This window comes from Mus musculus, chromosome 6 (genome assembly GCF_000001635.26).
Source record: "Mus musculus strain C57BL/6J chromosome 6, GRCm38.p6 C57BL/6J".
Classification (NCBI taxonomy): domain Eukaryota; kingdom Metazoa; phylum Chordata; class Mammalia; order Rodentia; family Muridae; genus Mus; species Mus musculus.
The window spans coordinates 6073604-6088979 of record NC_000072.6 but is presented as its reverse complement, the minus strand read 5'-3'; the positions used below and the strand labels follow the sequence as shown (position 1 = coordinate 6088979).

Genomic DNA, 15376 nt, shown 5'->3' with positions numbered 1-15376 from the left:
AAAGTAAAAAGAACATTGGGAAATAGCCCCCGTGGTAGTGCACTCACCTGCCACACTCAGGACCTAGGTTCAGTTCTCAGTACGAGAACTGAAAGTGATCTTGTTAAATATGAAAAACTCCAGTGACGTTTTGGTGGCATGAGTGTCTTCTCATTGCTCTTGGCCGTGTGCCTTCCTGTCCACCATTGTTCTCCATTGTCCCTACAACATGCTCCCCACGTTCTCCAGGTCAAGATGAGCAGCAAGCACATGGTTGGACCGTCCTTTTACACACTGAAAGTGTTATTTTCAAAACTTTGCAGAACTCATTTTTAAGAATTATCATAAATAATAAAAAGAATCAGAAAGCCCTCCTTGTCTCATGAACTCCTGGTATATGTGACATATACCAGATTTTATGGCAGTAAATGTTTCCCGTCAGCCTTTTGGATAGGACTAAATGTAATCATGCTCTGTTCCCTTGGGAGATAGGGAAGTGTACTGGGGTCTGACTGCAGCAGCTCCTGAGGCCCTATGCCACCTTGAGAGCTCTTGACATTCCGAATCCTTTCTGCCATACTGACGATGGGAGGTTTTGTCACAGTGGCAACATCCCACACAGATGGTTTATTGTTGGCTCACTGTCCCACACTCTCATGGGCATCAGTCCAGCATCACTTGGCTCCCATTTTAGACCTGTGACAAAACAGAGACTTGGCAGCAAAGCTTGTTCAAAGGATGTTGGTTACTGCCTGGTAGGCAGGAAGCAAAATGTTGGAGACAGATAATACTTTCAAAACGCAGAGCCACGGTAACTCCCAACCAGCTCAACCTGTTGATCTCAACTGCCTCCCAGTACCACTACCACACTAAGAATCTATCATTGAATTTATTACGCTATGGACACTTCCCAGAAGCCTTGGAAACATAAGTTTTCTAGGAATCTTTCTTATTTAAACCATAATATTGGGTATCAGAACCAGCTTCTCACATGTACTAGCTAAGTGCTCCACCACGAAGCTGCACCCTGAACCCTGATCTTTTCAATATAGTTCTTATTCCATCTTAACCTACACTGCATGTCAGTTCTGGTTCTAGGCTTGATTTGATTATCTACTGAAAACTTCCTGGCTTCACCCAGTGACGTTTTACCAGCATTTCTCTAGGTTCTCTGTGTTGACTGGGCTCAACTGGGTGGCTCTCAGTCAGGACCTCCGTGTTGTTAGCAAAGGGTTACTGAGGATGCATTTTCTAACACCTAGCCTCAAGTGGATGGTAAGATGGTGGGCTTTCATGGCTGGCACCAGTTTTCTCTGTCAGCTGCTAATAACTGGGGCTATCGTCCAGAGAACACCTACTGTTTGCTTCTCTGTGTAACTTGGACTTTACAAACCTTGGTAGCTTGATTCTGCAATGGAGCCTTGCTTCAGGATCTTCGACAGAAGCTGTAAAACTTCTGTTGGACTATTCTTCCACTGTGTTCTTTGCATCGGATAAGTTTGGGAGGCTAGCCCAGGTTCGGAGAAAGAATCTCTCTTCAATACAGCAGTGACCTGTAAGCCACTAACAGAGTTGAGAAGCAGTGTTCGGGAGCATCCTCACTGCCTTCTGTCTGAGAAGTCTTCCGAGCAGGTCCAGCGTCTTCTGTCTTCTGTTGATTCTCACGGTCACTTTCCTACTCCAGATTGCCACTGTTCACCGAGCAGCAGGAACTCACCTCAGCAGCAATAACCAATAAGGGCTTACCTTGAGGGGATAGTAAAATAGCATGCAAGGTTCTTGAAATTTGGCACTTCTGGAAACTCAATGCTGTCTTCATTTTCTCCACTAGACCGGTTGGTCCCTCTCACAGTGACTTTACATCTCTCCACACCTCTTAGCTGTCTGCTGTCAGTCTCCCCTCTCCGTGGTATTTATTGCCTTGAGAATTTGCTTCATGTTCTCCCTAGGCACCTGGCCCTTCCAGTTGACCTTTCAAGCTCTTCAGCCCCCGCGCCCCACCCCCAGACCTAGGTAATGACCTCATGTTGCTTAGCTATGCTCTCCTACTCAGTTATTCCTTGAGAGAAGAAATTAGTGGATAGATTTGATTATGGATACTTTTGAGTTGTGACTCTACCTAGATATTCCGAAAGACTTCATTTGCATCATCTAAGAACACCATCAAACCCTCCTGGAGTGTTTTGGTTTGAGTTCTGAATTCTGTAAGGAAGTAGGCCTGAGTGTTAGTGTAGGCGCTTGGGTCATGAAATATACCCAAAGCCAGATGCTTTATCATTGAACTTGAAATCTCTTGTAATTTCAAACCCAGCCATTTCAAATCAGGGAGAAATTTTTCTCAATAATGAATACGCAGGCTGTCAGTCAGAGCTGTCGAGAAGCTAGCCTGAAGTAGATTTAAGTTCTGTTTTTGTGATCTTTCTTTTCTCGAGGGTTCCTGTAGAGATGTGCCCTCATAGCAGTTTTATTTCACAAGTCTACACCTATCCTACTTCTAAGTATCAGATGACATTAGCTTAGTCATTAAGTGGAGTTTCTTTGATGTTGCTCTGATATAACAGGTCAGGTAACCAAGAAAATGCTATGTATATAATTTTATTATTTTTTGGTGCTTAGATCTTTATAATTTGATTAGAATTTAATGATTTTTTCTTTATTTTACATTTTTGTTGTTGTTATCATTTGAAACATTCCAGGGAAAAAATTTTGCATAGCCTGAAATCTGCATCAGTAACTACATATTTGGTTAAGAGGGGTTGGTAAAGAGAGTAGAAGTATTTATTCTGTGTGCCAGACTTTATTAGTTTACAGATAGGTGGCCCATGGGGAGTGTTAACTCCAGAAAGAGCAAGTGAAGGAGGTGTAGCCATGACCACATATCACCTTATCAAAAGGGGGTTCACAAAGAAATAGTCAACCAACCTTTGAAAAGTTCCTATTTATTTTATTTGACTTCATTTCTAAAAATGACATCAGAGCCCTAAGAACAGGATGAAGATAATGACTGGGGACACTTGGAATAGTTTGTTTATGATGACTCAGGTTTTAAGTCGAAAAGAGTCTTCCTGAATAGTTACTTGTACAAAACCACGGAAGAACCAGAAAAGAGAGGACTTAAAAAGGAGATGATGAACAGCCAAAAAAAAGGTGCTTACCATAGCAATATCCAAAGTTGGAGAAATTTTTCAAGGCTGAGGAGGGATCTCCGTTGACAGCCACCCGAGAAGGCTCCATGGGGATGGGGCTTAGGCCTTGATGTGGAACAGAGCTCCAGTACCTATGTGTCTCCACACGCCTTGCTGAGAGCTTTGTCTAGACGACTCTTATTTGAACTGAAGGCAAAACTGCGAACAATGCCTGATGATGCTGAGGACTTTGGATGCTCTCGGCTCGGTGGCCATCTCCTCCTCCAGTTCATACGCTGCAATTTAAGGCCCAATGTGACGGCATGAGAAGGAGGAAGTGCCAATCTGAGAAGGTCAAGAGCGCCCAGCTTCGTCCTTCCGTTGACATGTGAGGAGACAGTAGGAAGATGACATCTGTGAACTAGGAAGGTGCCCTGTGCAGCCCTGGCATCTGACCTCTCTTCGTGATGGAGCTTCTGGAACCCAGAGGAATAAATCACTTGGTGTCGTGTGCACACGACTAAGAAGTTGTTTCCTAGAATCCATAGACAGATCTGATCCAAACACAGTAATGTCTTCGTGTTTTCAGGCTGCAATGCCGAAATATGATGAAACATCTCTTAGTAGAGGGAAGTCCAGCTTTCAAGACACTCAGCCCACCAGATAACTTGTTGTTGGATTTTTCCCCCTTCTCTTCAGCAGTTAAAATATTTGATTCAGGACACCTGAAACATATGGCCATCTTCTGGGTTTCTAATAAATAGAGGAGGGGGTTTCTTTTTTTTTTTTTTTTTTCTTCTCTAAGATTTATTTATTTACTTTATGTGAGTGCACTGTTGCTCTCTTCAGACCCAGCAGAAGAGAGCACTGGATCCCAGAACAGATGGTTGTAAGCCACCATGTGGTTGCTGGGAATTGAACTCAGGTCCTCTGGAAGAGCACAGTACTCTTATCCCCTGAGCCATCTCTCCACCCCGAGGAGGGGTTTCTTATGATATGGGAATTTGAGGAATGATTGGGCCACAGTGATCCTAGTAGTTCAGACACCAATAACCTGCTAAGCATGAGCTGATTTTAGTGGTAGCAGTCACAGTAGACGGTGTAACAGGCAGACCCTGAATGTCAACATGTTTGACAGGTCTGTAACTTAATTGCTTTTTAATGTCAAATAGATTCCACTTTGATTTCTTGGCCAGGCTGCTAAGGGCCTATTAAAACCCCATGAAGCTGAAAATATAAAATTTGATGTTGATAAAATGTGTAAATGTAAGGACCCCTTTTCGCCTTTGCCATGTGGTTAAAAATGTTAAGACTAGAGCATTCCAGTTCAGCATCTCAGGAACAAATAAGTGGTAAGGATCTGCTCTTGCCTCTCTTCACGACCCCAGCTGAAGGAGGGAAGTCCTATATGGCGTTGTGTCTGAGGGTGTTCAGGTCCGTGGTTCCAGTGTTCACAAGCTCGGTTTGCCAGAGCAAAGTGCCAGAGGTCAGGTGGCATACACAACGGTTACGTATTCTCTCCACAGATCAGGACCCTGCGAGGCCAAGGCTGAGGTCTTTCCAGATGCATTTTCTCTAGAATGCCCAGAATCCTCTCTGTGTCCTCATGGGGGTCCTCTCAGTCAGTGTACTGTGTTTGTGTCTCAATGCCTTCTGAGGATACCAGTCATAGAGCAGGGCCAACCCTATATAGCCTTTTAGTATTTGAATTACCTCTTTAAAAAAAGACTTCCCTCGAAATGTAGTTTGACATATGTGGAGTTAGCAACTGAGTGTACAAATTTTGGATTTTATGATTCAGGACATAATAAGTGGGATTTTAGGCATGTGCAACACACATACATGTTGCTGAAGAGAGCTATTAATTGGCCTAGCACAAAATGGTCACCTTACTTAAAGCGTAGTGGGATTTGTGATTCTTGATTGAGCTTAATATTGTGTCCCAATGTCAAGAGGTAAGCGAAGGGGTTGGTTTTGTTTTGTTTTCCACCTAGAACTTCCTGATTGTGGGCGCGTGAGGAGACTTCTCATACGGGACCTGAGCCAGCATGGAGTGAATGGCATTGGATGAACTCTTGCAATTGGTCACATTTATCAGATTGCCTGGGAGGCTGCTGATGGTCTCTCTTGAATACCTGACTGTTTCTGAACAATATACATTCACTGAAGCCATCGACTGTTACTTGATGGCTGTTACTGTTTTCTATCTGTGATCTCTGTGAAGAGTAAAAACACTTGTCCTACCTTCGAATTATTTTGATGCTTCCATTGACATCAAGTCAGGATGAGTAAATGGAAAAATACATCGAGCCTAAGAATTCTTCAGAAGCCTGTTTTCTAACATCCTCACATCTCAAATGCTGTCACAACTGTATGTGTTCGTTCTATGTGACAAGTCAGTAGACATTTGCTAGGCTAGAGCTTATTTGTAGGAACAATTTTGTTGTACCTAAATAATCAAATAATGTATTTGGGTTTAGTGAAAAAAAGTTACCCAATAACTTTATATTAATCTATTTTTGACACGTGTAACACATATTTTAGAATGTCAGTGTGCAATTAGATATTCTTAGCACATGTCATTTGTGGAAAGCACTTTAAATCTAAGTATACTCAATTGAGCATAATTAAAATATCAAGATACATATTCTTCATATACATTTTGCCACTTAATTTTTTAAGTAGCTATAAGTATCTACCATGTGAATTCAAATTAAAGGAAGGTGATTAAATTATGGATATATTTAATGCCTTTAGTTTAAAACAGCAGAAATTCTGTTGTATTAAAATATAGTGCTGTGTTTCTGTGGACAGCAGACTGATGGCTTCAATTGTTTTCAAAGGAAGGCTATTCGTGTTCTTTCAAGATTGGTGACTAAAGGCTGCGTTTGTTTTTTTGTGTGTGTTTTGTTTTGTTTTTTTGTGGGTTGGTTTTGTTTGTTTGTTTGGTTTTTGGTTTTTGGGTTTTTTTTTTTTTACTTTCCTAGTTACTTATGACAGGAACCCCCAGGTCCAAGAATGAATGTTTGGGGATACTGTCTCATTTAGTAAGGACACTTTGCAGAAAAGCTTGTATTCAGACAAATGTAAAAAAATGGACTATAGAGGAGTAGGAAGAGGAGGAGCCCCTGACAATGTAAGATATTTAGATGATTGATAACTTTCTGCAGTTGTGATAATGTACCTGTTCGACTTATAACAAGAAAACCTATTTGTCTGTACCCATTCAACCTAAAGAATATTGTCAGTTTAGTGAGGTTTATTGAGGGTCATTGTTCTTTGGATGTTTAGAGAAAGGGGGCAATATATCAGAATTATGCTGCCTTTCTAAATATTTCTTGAAATGCTGTTTCTACTAAAGAGATAACTGTACCCTCACCCCCAACCATAATGTTCCCAGTGCTTTCAGAGGCGTCAACAGTAAAGCAAGCCTTTTTTGTAACACGAGAAGGGAAATTGGGGTTGCAAACTTGTGAGAAGGTAAAGATAGCAAGCTTATAAAAACACCTAGGCATGGATCGAAAGAAGCTGTGATAGAAGCCATATTTCAGGTTCTTTGCAGAGTAGCCATCTAGCCCATTTTACTGAGAGAGGATATTAGAAGGAAAAAACTATAATTTTACTTTGAGCCCCAAGAAATCATATCATGTGAGAAATTAGAGCATTTTTGGAAATGATGATGCTTTGTGTAGAGAGAGCCATATTCACCTGAGAAGCTTGGTGTGTGGGCTCCATGCTGACAGAGCTGCAGCTGCCACAACCCATTTCCCTCTCTGGTTGCTCTCGGGCCACAGGCTCTAAAGGTGCATTTGTGTTGATGATGGGAGTCAGACCGGAATTGCAGTAGCCAAAGCTGTTGCATGGAGGTGTGAAAGGCACTGTATGTAGAGGTGGGGTGTCCATTGTCCTGATCATGAACTAATGCTGTATTTATGTAAAATCTATACCAACAACAATAACCATTTTCTGCCAGCCCATCTGAATAAAATAGAAATTGCCACTAATTACCCATTTCTGATTGAGTCTAAAGCAGGCCTCAAAGATTCATATTTTAATGATTTGGAGATTATAATTTCGACTTGTCTGACTTCTGTGTGATTTGTGGACTAATCTACAGAGAGAAAATGGGATAGATCTAAAAAGCACACCTCTTCATATCTCTTTGATGCATATGGATTTATGTGCTTCACAAAAGCATCGCAGTTCTTAGGAACTGTGGCTCAGATCAGATTGACCAAAGACGTGAGCAGGCATTGTACACAAAGAAGGAAAGATAGCTCAAAATCTATTCCAATGCTCAGTGTCTTTGGTAATAAATTAGCATAAAGATTCTGAGCTTTGGTTTGAAATTCAGCCAGTCTGGGCTCAATTTTTATCTCTGCCGTGGACAGAATTCTGTGTCTCTCCTTTCTCATCTCTAGAGAAGCAAGAATAACAGAACCTGCACTGGCATGAATGGAGGAAGGGGACAAAGATGTGAGTTCAGTACTGTGCTGCAAGGGCTCCACAAATGTCTGACTCTGTCCTCTTCAGAGAAGCATAAAGAGAAAGTGTTTGTGAGGCCACTGTCATTCAGGGCTTATAACTGTGACTTGTTTCTAGTCGAACCTATGAACCATTCATTCTTGGGAAGTGAGTCTACAAATACTATTCTTCCAAGGTCCCAGGATACAGATAGCATAGTGGAAGAGAGGCTGCCTAGCCTGCACAAGGCCCATCGTTACCACCAAAAATGAAAGACTACCCTTACCTTGCTTATTAGGGAGCCACACCATTCCAGAAAGGGACCTTCAGGACTGATGCATGGAGAGTTGGTGTTGTCAGAAGCTTGCTGGAGATGACTGTAGTGGTGGTCACAGTAGGGGTTCTGTCTTACTAGATAAGGACCAGTGGATACCTCCTGGTGCTAAGAAGGCCAGAAGGATTTGAGCAGCTTGCACATTCAAAAAACTGAAGACATGAAGGAGATGTTAAGAGGCAGCTAGCCAGGTGTGGTGGTGCATGTCTTTAATCCCAGGGGCAGGTGGCTCTGTGAGATTGAGGCCAGCCTGCCCTTCATTGTGAGTTCAAGGCTGTGTTGCTTCTACTGGGAAAGCCTTCATACGCAGCCAACCACAGCTTGACAAATGTAAACTAAATGCAGCTTTTTGTGAGCTTTGCATTGGTGCATTGTCTGTGCCTGGCCCTCCTCCAGCATACAGGACCCTGGCTAGCTATGCTCTAGATGAGAATCCTGGGAAGCAGCAGTTAGTAGAAGCTGGAGACTATGCCAGAAAGATCATTAAGGCAGATTCCTTCTTCATGGTTGATGGGACTACTGCTGATACACATCCAAACCAGTCCCCTAGCTTCCCCCTTTAATGAAGAAAAGATCAGCAAACAGCAACTGACTATCAGGCGCCCAGGTTATATGCAGAGTAAAGGGGCTCCTAGCTATAGGCAGACAGAGCCTTTCTTGCTTACTGCCTGTGCTGCCTGGACAGGGCGTTTCAGTGCACTGTGTCACTAGTTAGTCACTAGTTAGTCTTCTCATTTATGTGGCTTGTGCTACATTTAATTTTTTTTTCTGTTCTAATTCATGGATGGGCACCAATAAAATTCTCCATGTGACTTTTTTTTAACATATTTTTGAAAACTAAATTAAAATTTTACTTAGGAAAAATGCTTTGAATGTTAAATTAATTTGAAGAAAAAGAAATTTTAATAATATTTGATTTAATGTTTTTAAAATCGAGGGTTTTTTTTAGTAATGTCTGCATTTGAAATTGAGTTATGGGCAAATATACATTTATAACTTTGACTCTTCCTAATAACAATAGTTGGTTCCCTTGCCTTCAAATCTTTTATCCTTGTTACAACAAAACAGAAAACCTGTAATTTTCTTCAGTTTGGTCTTGTGTATTTTACATAGTTATTTCCTGCTAATGATACTTATTTTCAAAAGAAAGTTGAAGTATAAACTTTTTGGATATACCCATTCTTTCTCTCTCCTCTGAAGATATGTAATATTTTTGAACATCAAGTTCTTTCTGTTTAGAAATGGAATAATTGGATTTTTTATTTTTATTTTTTGGCTATTATTCAGTGAAATAAAGTGGATTGTCAAATATTCTTGCTCAGTATAGTCACTTCTTGGGTAAGAATCCACACAGCACCAAACTTATTCATCTATGGGTCATGTGTACACACAGTAGGCTCTTTGTTGAATACCCATGTGGTGCTGCCTCTGGCTCTGGCTCCTCTGCTGACAGGGACCAATACAGCCCTGAATGGTGTTTAGGTACTCTGTTGTCTGTTGTAGCTTCCAGGCTACTTTTGTCGAGTTTAGCAGGAGCATACACAAGTCATTTCCTCTTTAACCGTCACCGTCACCTCTAGGTTCATATGATCATAACTTCTTGTAGAGTGCCTGACTCTTGTTTTGCCATCAGTTCCAGGGGGTGGGATATGGCTGTGATTTTATGTCGGAAATGCCTTGTAGCTCAGGCTGGCCTGAAGCTTGCTTCCCAGGAAAGTTTTCAGATTTTTATCTCTCACTCTCCTCCTGTACTCAGAAATGATAGCGTCTTGCTTTAGTAAGAAAACAAGTCCCCAGATATCCCCTCTCTGCACTCCTTGGTGACTCTAAATACCCACTGTCCTCTGCATAGTCTCCTAGTGACGGTCCTTTTCTCATAGCCTTCCTCTCTGCCTCAGCAGCCACTTTGATTCCACATTAGGTCACCAGGTTTGTGTCTGTGTGTGCAAATCTTGTTGACTAGTCCACCAGCTCGCTCCTTTCTAGAAGCCACATTCCTGACTTACTTCTCTGCCCCAATTCCCAGGGCAATACTGTAGTTAGTGTTTTTATTCACCGCTCTTACCTTTAATTCTCCTTCCAACCTCGTACAAAACCCTAGTTGGAGCTTCAGTGGAGTGTGCCCTCAACTGAGTCTTAGTTCTGCCCACTTCACACTCTGGGTAGATGGCTCTCTATTATTCTCTGTTCTCTGAAAGAGCTGCAGACCTAACTCCTTCCACCTTCCCTCCCATGCTGCATTCTAACCTTGTTGGTTGTCATTGCACCCAAGGCCTCTCATCCCTTCCCTTCTCTTTACAGACATAATTGTTCTAATTGTACCTTTTCTCTCTTACCCAATCTGCTAAAACCCTAATTGTTACCCTTGGCTTGGGCCCCTTTTTTCCAAATTAGCACCAAACACAGCCCTTTGTTATCTAAGCCTCTTTCCAAGTCTTGGATGCTCCCCTACAGTTCTGAGTTATCTGTTTACATGCCCTCTCTTCATTCAGATTTAACTGCACCACATCCACTGTACATTCCTTCTTCAGGATGGTGGTCAGGGGCCAGTCCTTCTTTCCAGAACTTTTTTTCCCATGATTTGGCTCAGTGGTTTCATTTTCCGCCATTCTCTTTCATACCCTTCTGTTCTATCTAAATCGGTGGTTGAGACTCTTTGGGGAGTTGCATACCAGATATCCTAAATATCAGGTACTTACAGTATGCTTCATGACAGTAGCAAAATTAAAGTGATGAAGTAGCAAAGGCAAGAAGATCACTTAAGATTGAAGTCAGCATAGTTTATAAAGCAAGTTCCAGACCAGCCAGGACTTCATAGCAAGACCTAATCTTTCTCCTTCTCACTTAACAAAAAAACAAACACACAATGGTAAGACTGTTTTTAGAAGCTCCATCTCCAAATACACGCACTCGCTGAAGCATAGGTGCTTAGGTATCTCAACTTGGTCATAGACATCTGTGACCTTTGATAAACTAGTTTAACTTGTATAATTACCTTTTTGTGCTTACCATGATGTAAAGATACACAGTACATGCAAAACAGGATCCAAGTCACCCATATTAACTGGATGTCCTTTATTATTTCTGCTCTTATTTTAAGTTCTCCAAGAACAGGAATGTTTTCTTGCTTCTGCAAAATCTCCAGGGTGAACTTTGCCCTTTTGGGGGTGAAGCAAGGAAGTTTGCTCCAAAGAAGGTTGACCTCAAATTTTCTATACAGCGTAGGAATTCTTCGTCTTCTTGCCTGCCTCCATCTCCCACATGCTGAGGTTACAGATAGTGTGCTCCCACACCAAGCTCTTAAGCACAACTTTGAACATCAGTGTTTATAAAACATTTAGAGAATAATTGTGTGAATAGATATTCAGGAGCAGAAATAAGTGTATCAGTTAGTTTTCTGTTGCAGTGATAAAACACCATCACCAAATACCTCATGAAAAAGTTTTCGTGAGCTTATGGTTCCAGAGGGCTATCTATATGTCCATCCATCACAGCAGGGGACTATCCCGCTGGCCACAGATAGGCAGCAGGAATAGGAAGCTGAGAAATATGAGTCTTTAATAGCAAACACGGAGCTGACAAACCAGAAGTGGGATAACTCACAGCCCACCTCCAGTAATGCACTTCCTCCCACAAGTCTACAACTCCCCACATCTCTCCAGATGGTGCCACCAACTGGGGACGAAGGTTTCAGATACCAGAGTCTAAGTGGCACATTTCCCATTTTAAACCACCACAGTGAGTCTGTGTTTTTTTTTTTGTTTTCATGTTGGAGTCAGTACAGAAGCTACAACAAGAAAACCAGAAAGAAGTCCCTGCCTTCTTTCTGCCAGAGACTCCAGAAAGTCATAAGAAAATTATTTCTGGCAAACACCACATATACACAAAAGCCAGCATCTTTGTCCATCCTGAGCTTTCAGGTGATGAGGGACACAACGCCTTTGTGTACAATAGGTGTTCCTGTTCATTGTTGGCCAGTATGAGATCTCTTTGATCTCTATAGAAGAGGAACGTGGCTAAGGTACTATGAATGGACAATAGAGTGGGAGTTGGGAGAGCAGCAGGCAGCCAGTGTGCTGTGGAGATGCCCAGACACTGTGTACCAAATGATAAGCATCTTCACTCGGTGCCTTCAAGTCTCGTTTCCTCCCTGCCAGACTCCAAAGGACCTGTCTCATCTTTGACACCTTTCCAGTATGCCACACTGGGTCTGTGGGTTTTTTATTTCTTAGTCTGCTGGAGGCTAGGTATACATTCTTCCATTTCTACTACCATCACAGCTTCTTTCTGGTGCATCTAGTCTCTGCAGTCCTATGAAGGGTATTTTTTCTCTGGTGCATCTCAAGTATCCTAAACTTGCAATGTAGCTCTGCTGTTCCTAAGAGTTTATCTGTCTGTTGTCTTGGAGTTAGAGTTTGAGAGTTAAGTTCCTATTTTATTGGATACATTGTTAACTTTTACAGGTGTTTGTAAAGAAATAAAATAATGAGACAATTCTGTGTCTAAAAATTATACCTTTGATAATGGCAATGCTTGGTTGTGAGATCAAAAGGAAAACATAAAAGCTATTCTCTGAAATAATATGGGGGACTGGAATTAGAAATCATAGCTTTTATAGAAGATGAGAAAACCTTCAGAATTGACAGGCGGCCTCCAGATTGCATATTAAAGAGCTTTTTCAGTCCTCCATGTGTATAACCAGTTAGGAAAAGTTTTAAAAAGCACAGACACAGAAATTCTTAATTAGTTATCTAGTGTGGAGTCCAGAAGTCACTGCCCCTTACAAGCTCAGCAGGTGATTGTGACCTGGCTGGGACCCAGAACCGGTGCCTGTGACAAAAGGAATGGACCCCTATCTGTGTAGTGCCACCGCTCAGCCTTGCCCGCCAACCAGCCAGGCAGGAAAGTGCATGGTCAGCATTTCTTTGCTTTTTTTTTTTTTTTTTTTTTTGGTAATAAGTGAGGCAATCTGACAGATAAGTGAGCTGAGGGTCCATCTTCACATGGGGCACTCGGCTGCCTCCTCACCTCCTGTGAGATGTGAGAACCCTGGCCTGTTCTTAGAATTACCCGTTTGAAGAAATTGTCCATTAAGGTTGCAGGCCGCAGTGCCTCTTGGTAGCCTTGCCCCTTGCCCCTGACATTGCATGCTCAGAAAGTTCTCTCTACTCTAAAAAACAATGAAAGTCAGAAAGAGAAACCAACCCTTAGGTTAATTCCGTCCTACTAAGTTTTGTCCCATGGAAGAATTTTTATTGCTCCAGCTAGAACCTCTCCCCTTTTTTAAAGCTCATTTTAATATTTGATAATGATCTCCACTTTAATATGAAGAGTTCTCTGGTCCAGAAACACTAAAGGACTCTTCCCTGTGTACCTAGTGTGGTAACTAAGGTCATTTCTTGCTCACCAGCTGACCACATGTTGTGGAGGAATCGCCTGCAGACCCACAGGATGCTCTAGGGTGATGGACACAGGGGCTTCCCCCTGCCAACACCAGGTTCCTGCATAGGCAGCTCTTCTGAGCAGAGGGCCAGGTGGACACAGAAGCTCCCAGACATGCTGTCTCAGGCTTTGTTTCCTACTTTGTACAGCCCTTCCCGGGACCTCCCAAGTTGTTCGATGGCCTCCTAGACAAGGGGATGGGCAAGACACATCCTGGGAGTGAACAGGGAGAGGTAGCCTGCATCCAAAAAATGCGTGAACACCACTGCTCTGTAAATGCAGAGACAGGGAAAGTTTGTTTTGCTTTGTTTCGTTAAAAAAAAGAGAGAGAGAAAGAGAGAGAGAGAGAGAGCTATTGTGTCCTGTTGAAGATACTACTTGTTGAAAAGAGAAAAACAATAAACAAGCATTTCTTCCACGTTTTGCTAGCACCTTTGTCCTAGTAACACAGCATCTATACAGAAATTTAAAATGTACTAAGACGAACTTAAACTCTGTCATTTTATCACCTCTGAAGTATCCCTTTGGTGTGGGTGTTTGTGTGCAGTAACACTTTCCACTTAGCACGGACAGTGGACATGTAACACAGTACTTGGTGCGAGTATTCAGTGCACGGGTGTACTCAAATTCATTTCATCTGTTCTCACCGTTGGATGATTATGCTGTTTCTGAGTCTTCTTGCATGATATTATGAACAATAGTTCAGAGACCACTCTCGGAGCTTAATGCATTCCATTTAGTGCATACAGACAGACCATTTGAGAGATGGATGCATTGAGTCCCAGGAGTAGAGAATCTTCCAGAAGGCTCTTCCATTTGATAGTGACACTGATTTACCTGTTTGCATAATGGCCTCTCATAAGCTATGTGAGCCTCATCTCTGTGCTCTGGAGTGAGTGACATCATTTCACAATACACATTCAAATTTGTGCCACATTGGGACTAATCTTAGTTGGATTATATAAAATTTGGTATATTTCTAATTAAGAAATAACAAGTTGGAGACCATTAAGAAAAAACATACAGGCTTACAATTAATACGGACTTAGCTTCAAAATGAGGTTTCTTGTATTGCATTCTCTAAACATTTCACTGACGATTTTTGGGGTGTGGTACCCAGCCAGTCATTGCTGGAGCGGAGGAGCACACAGTGTAGGAACTTTAGGCTGTAATCAATTTAATTCATATCTTTACCATTCAATGTATCATTTAGTTTACATAAAAGAATGATTCTACACTCAGTCAATGCATAAATAAAGTTGTAAGAGTAAATAAATGGAATTTGAATCCTGCTGGGTTTTCCTAAGATTTTCTCCCACTGAGTTTACAAGATTTTGGCAATTTTTAAATCACTGCCAGAATCAGGAAATCTGTGACACAAGTTGTCCTCCTTGCTCCCTCCTATTTTTGAGACACACATTTGTTTGAAAATTAATTTTTATTTTATTATTTTGAGTTTAGTCTATGCCTTTGTATCCTTGACTTGGGTGTTGTGGTAGCAGTTATCCATGCTTCCTGAAATCCTCTGCTTTCCTGGTGCTGGGGATCAAAACTGGAGTCTTGTGCTTTCGAAGGCCTTGTGCACACCACTTAGAGTTCTCTCTGATTTCAGGGTGAGCGGAGCCCACAGCAGTCTCCTTCAACTCAATGGGTTCTTTTGTTCTCCACAAAACTAGCATCTCTGTCCTGAAAGCTGGAATCTAAAAGTGGATTTTGATTCACATAAGTCTCTAACTGCATTTTGATTCTTTTTAAAAATTTAGTTACGTGTGTGTGTGTGTGTGTGTGTGTGTGTGTGTGTATGTGTGTGTTGAGAAAGTCACAGAATAACTTGTCGGGAGTTAACTCTCTTTCCACCACATGAGTTCCAAGAATTGAACTCAGGTCCTCAGGCTTGGTGACAAGTACCTTTACCGATTTAGCCATCTTACTGATGGACCATCTGTTTTAATTGGTAGATAGAACTGAGTTATCTGAGACCATCAATCCATGGTGATGAATATCCCAAACTTGGTTCAAAGAAAATTTTCTT

General features: G+C 41.7%; 1 protein-coding gene across 5 annotated transcripts in view; it reads left to right on the top strand.

The window, feature by feature from the left end:
• Slc25a13 (solute carrier family 25 (mitochondrial carrier, adenine nucleotide translocator), member 13) overlaps positions 1-15376 on the top strand; it is a 176087-nt gene that overhangs the window by 128325 nt on the left and 32386 nt on the right. Inside the window, exon 14 of one of the 5 annotated variants that reach the window (XM_006505137.4) lies at positions 5099-5749. The exons of the other annotated variants lie outside the window; for them this stretch is intronic. Within the exon in view, the coding sequence (XP_006505200.1) occupies positions 5099-5122 (24 nt within the window). The 3' untranslated portion in view covers positions 5123-5749. Of the gene's footprint in view, positions 1-5098; positions 5750-15376 lie in introns of those variants that run through there. 5 annotated transcript variants of the gene reach the window in all.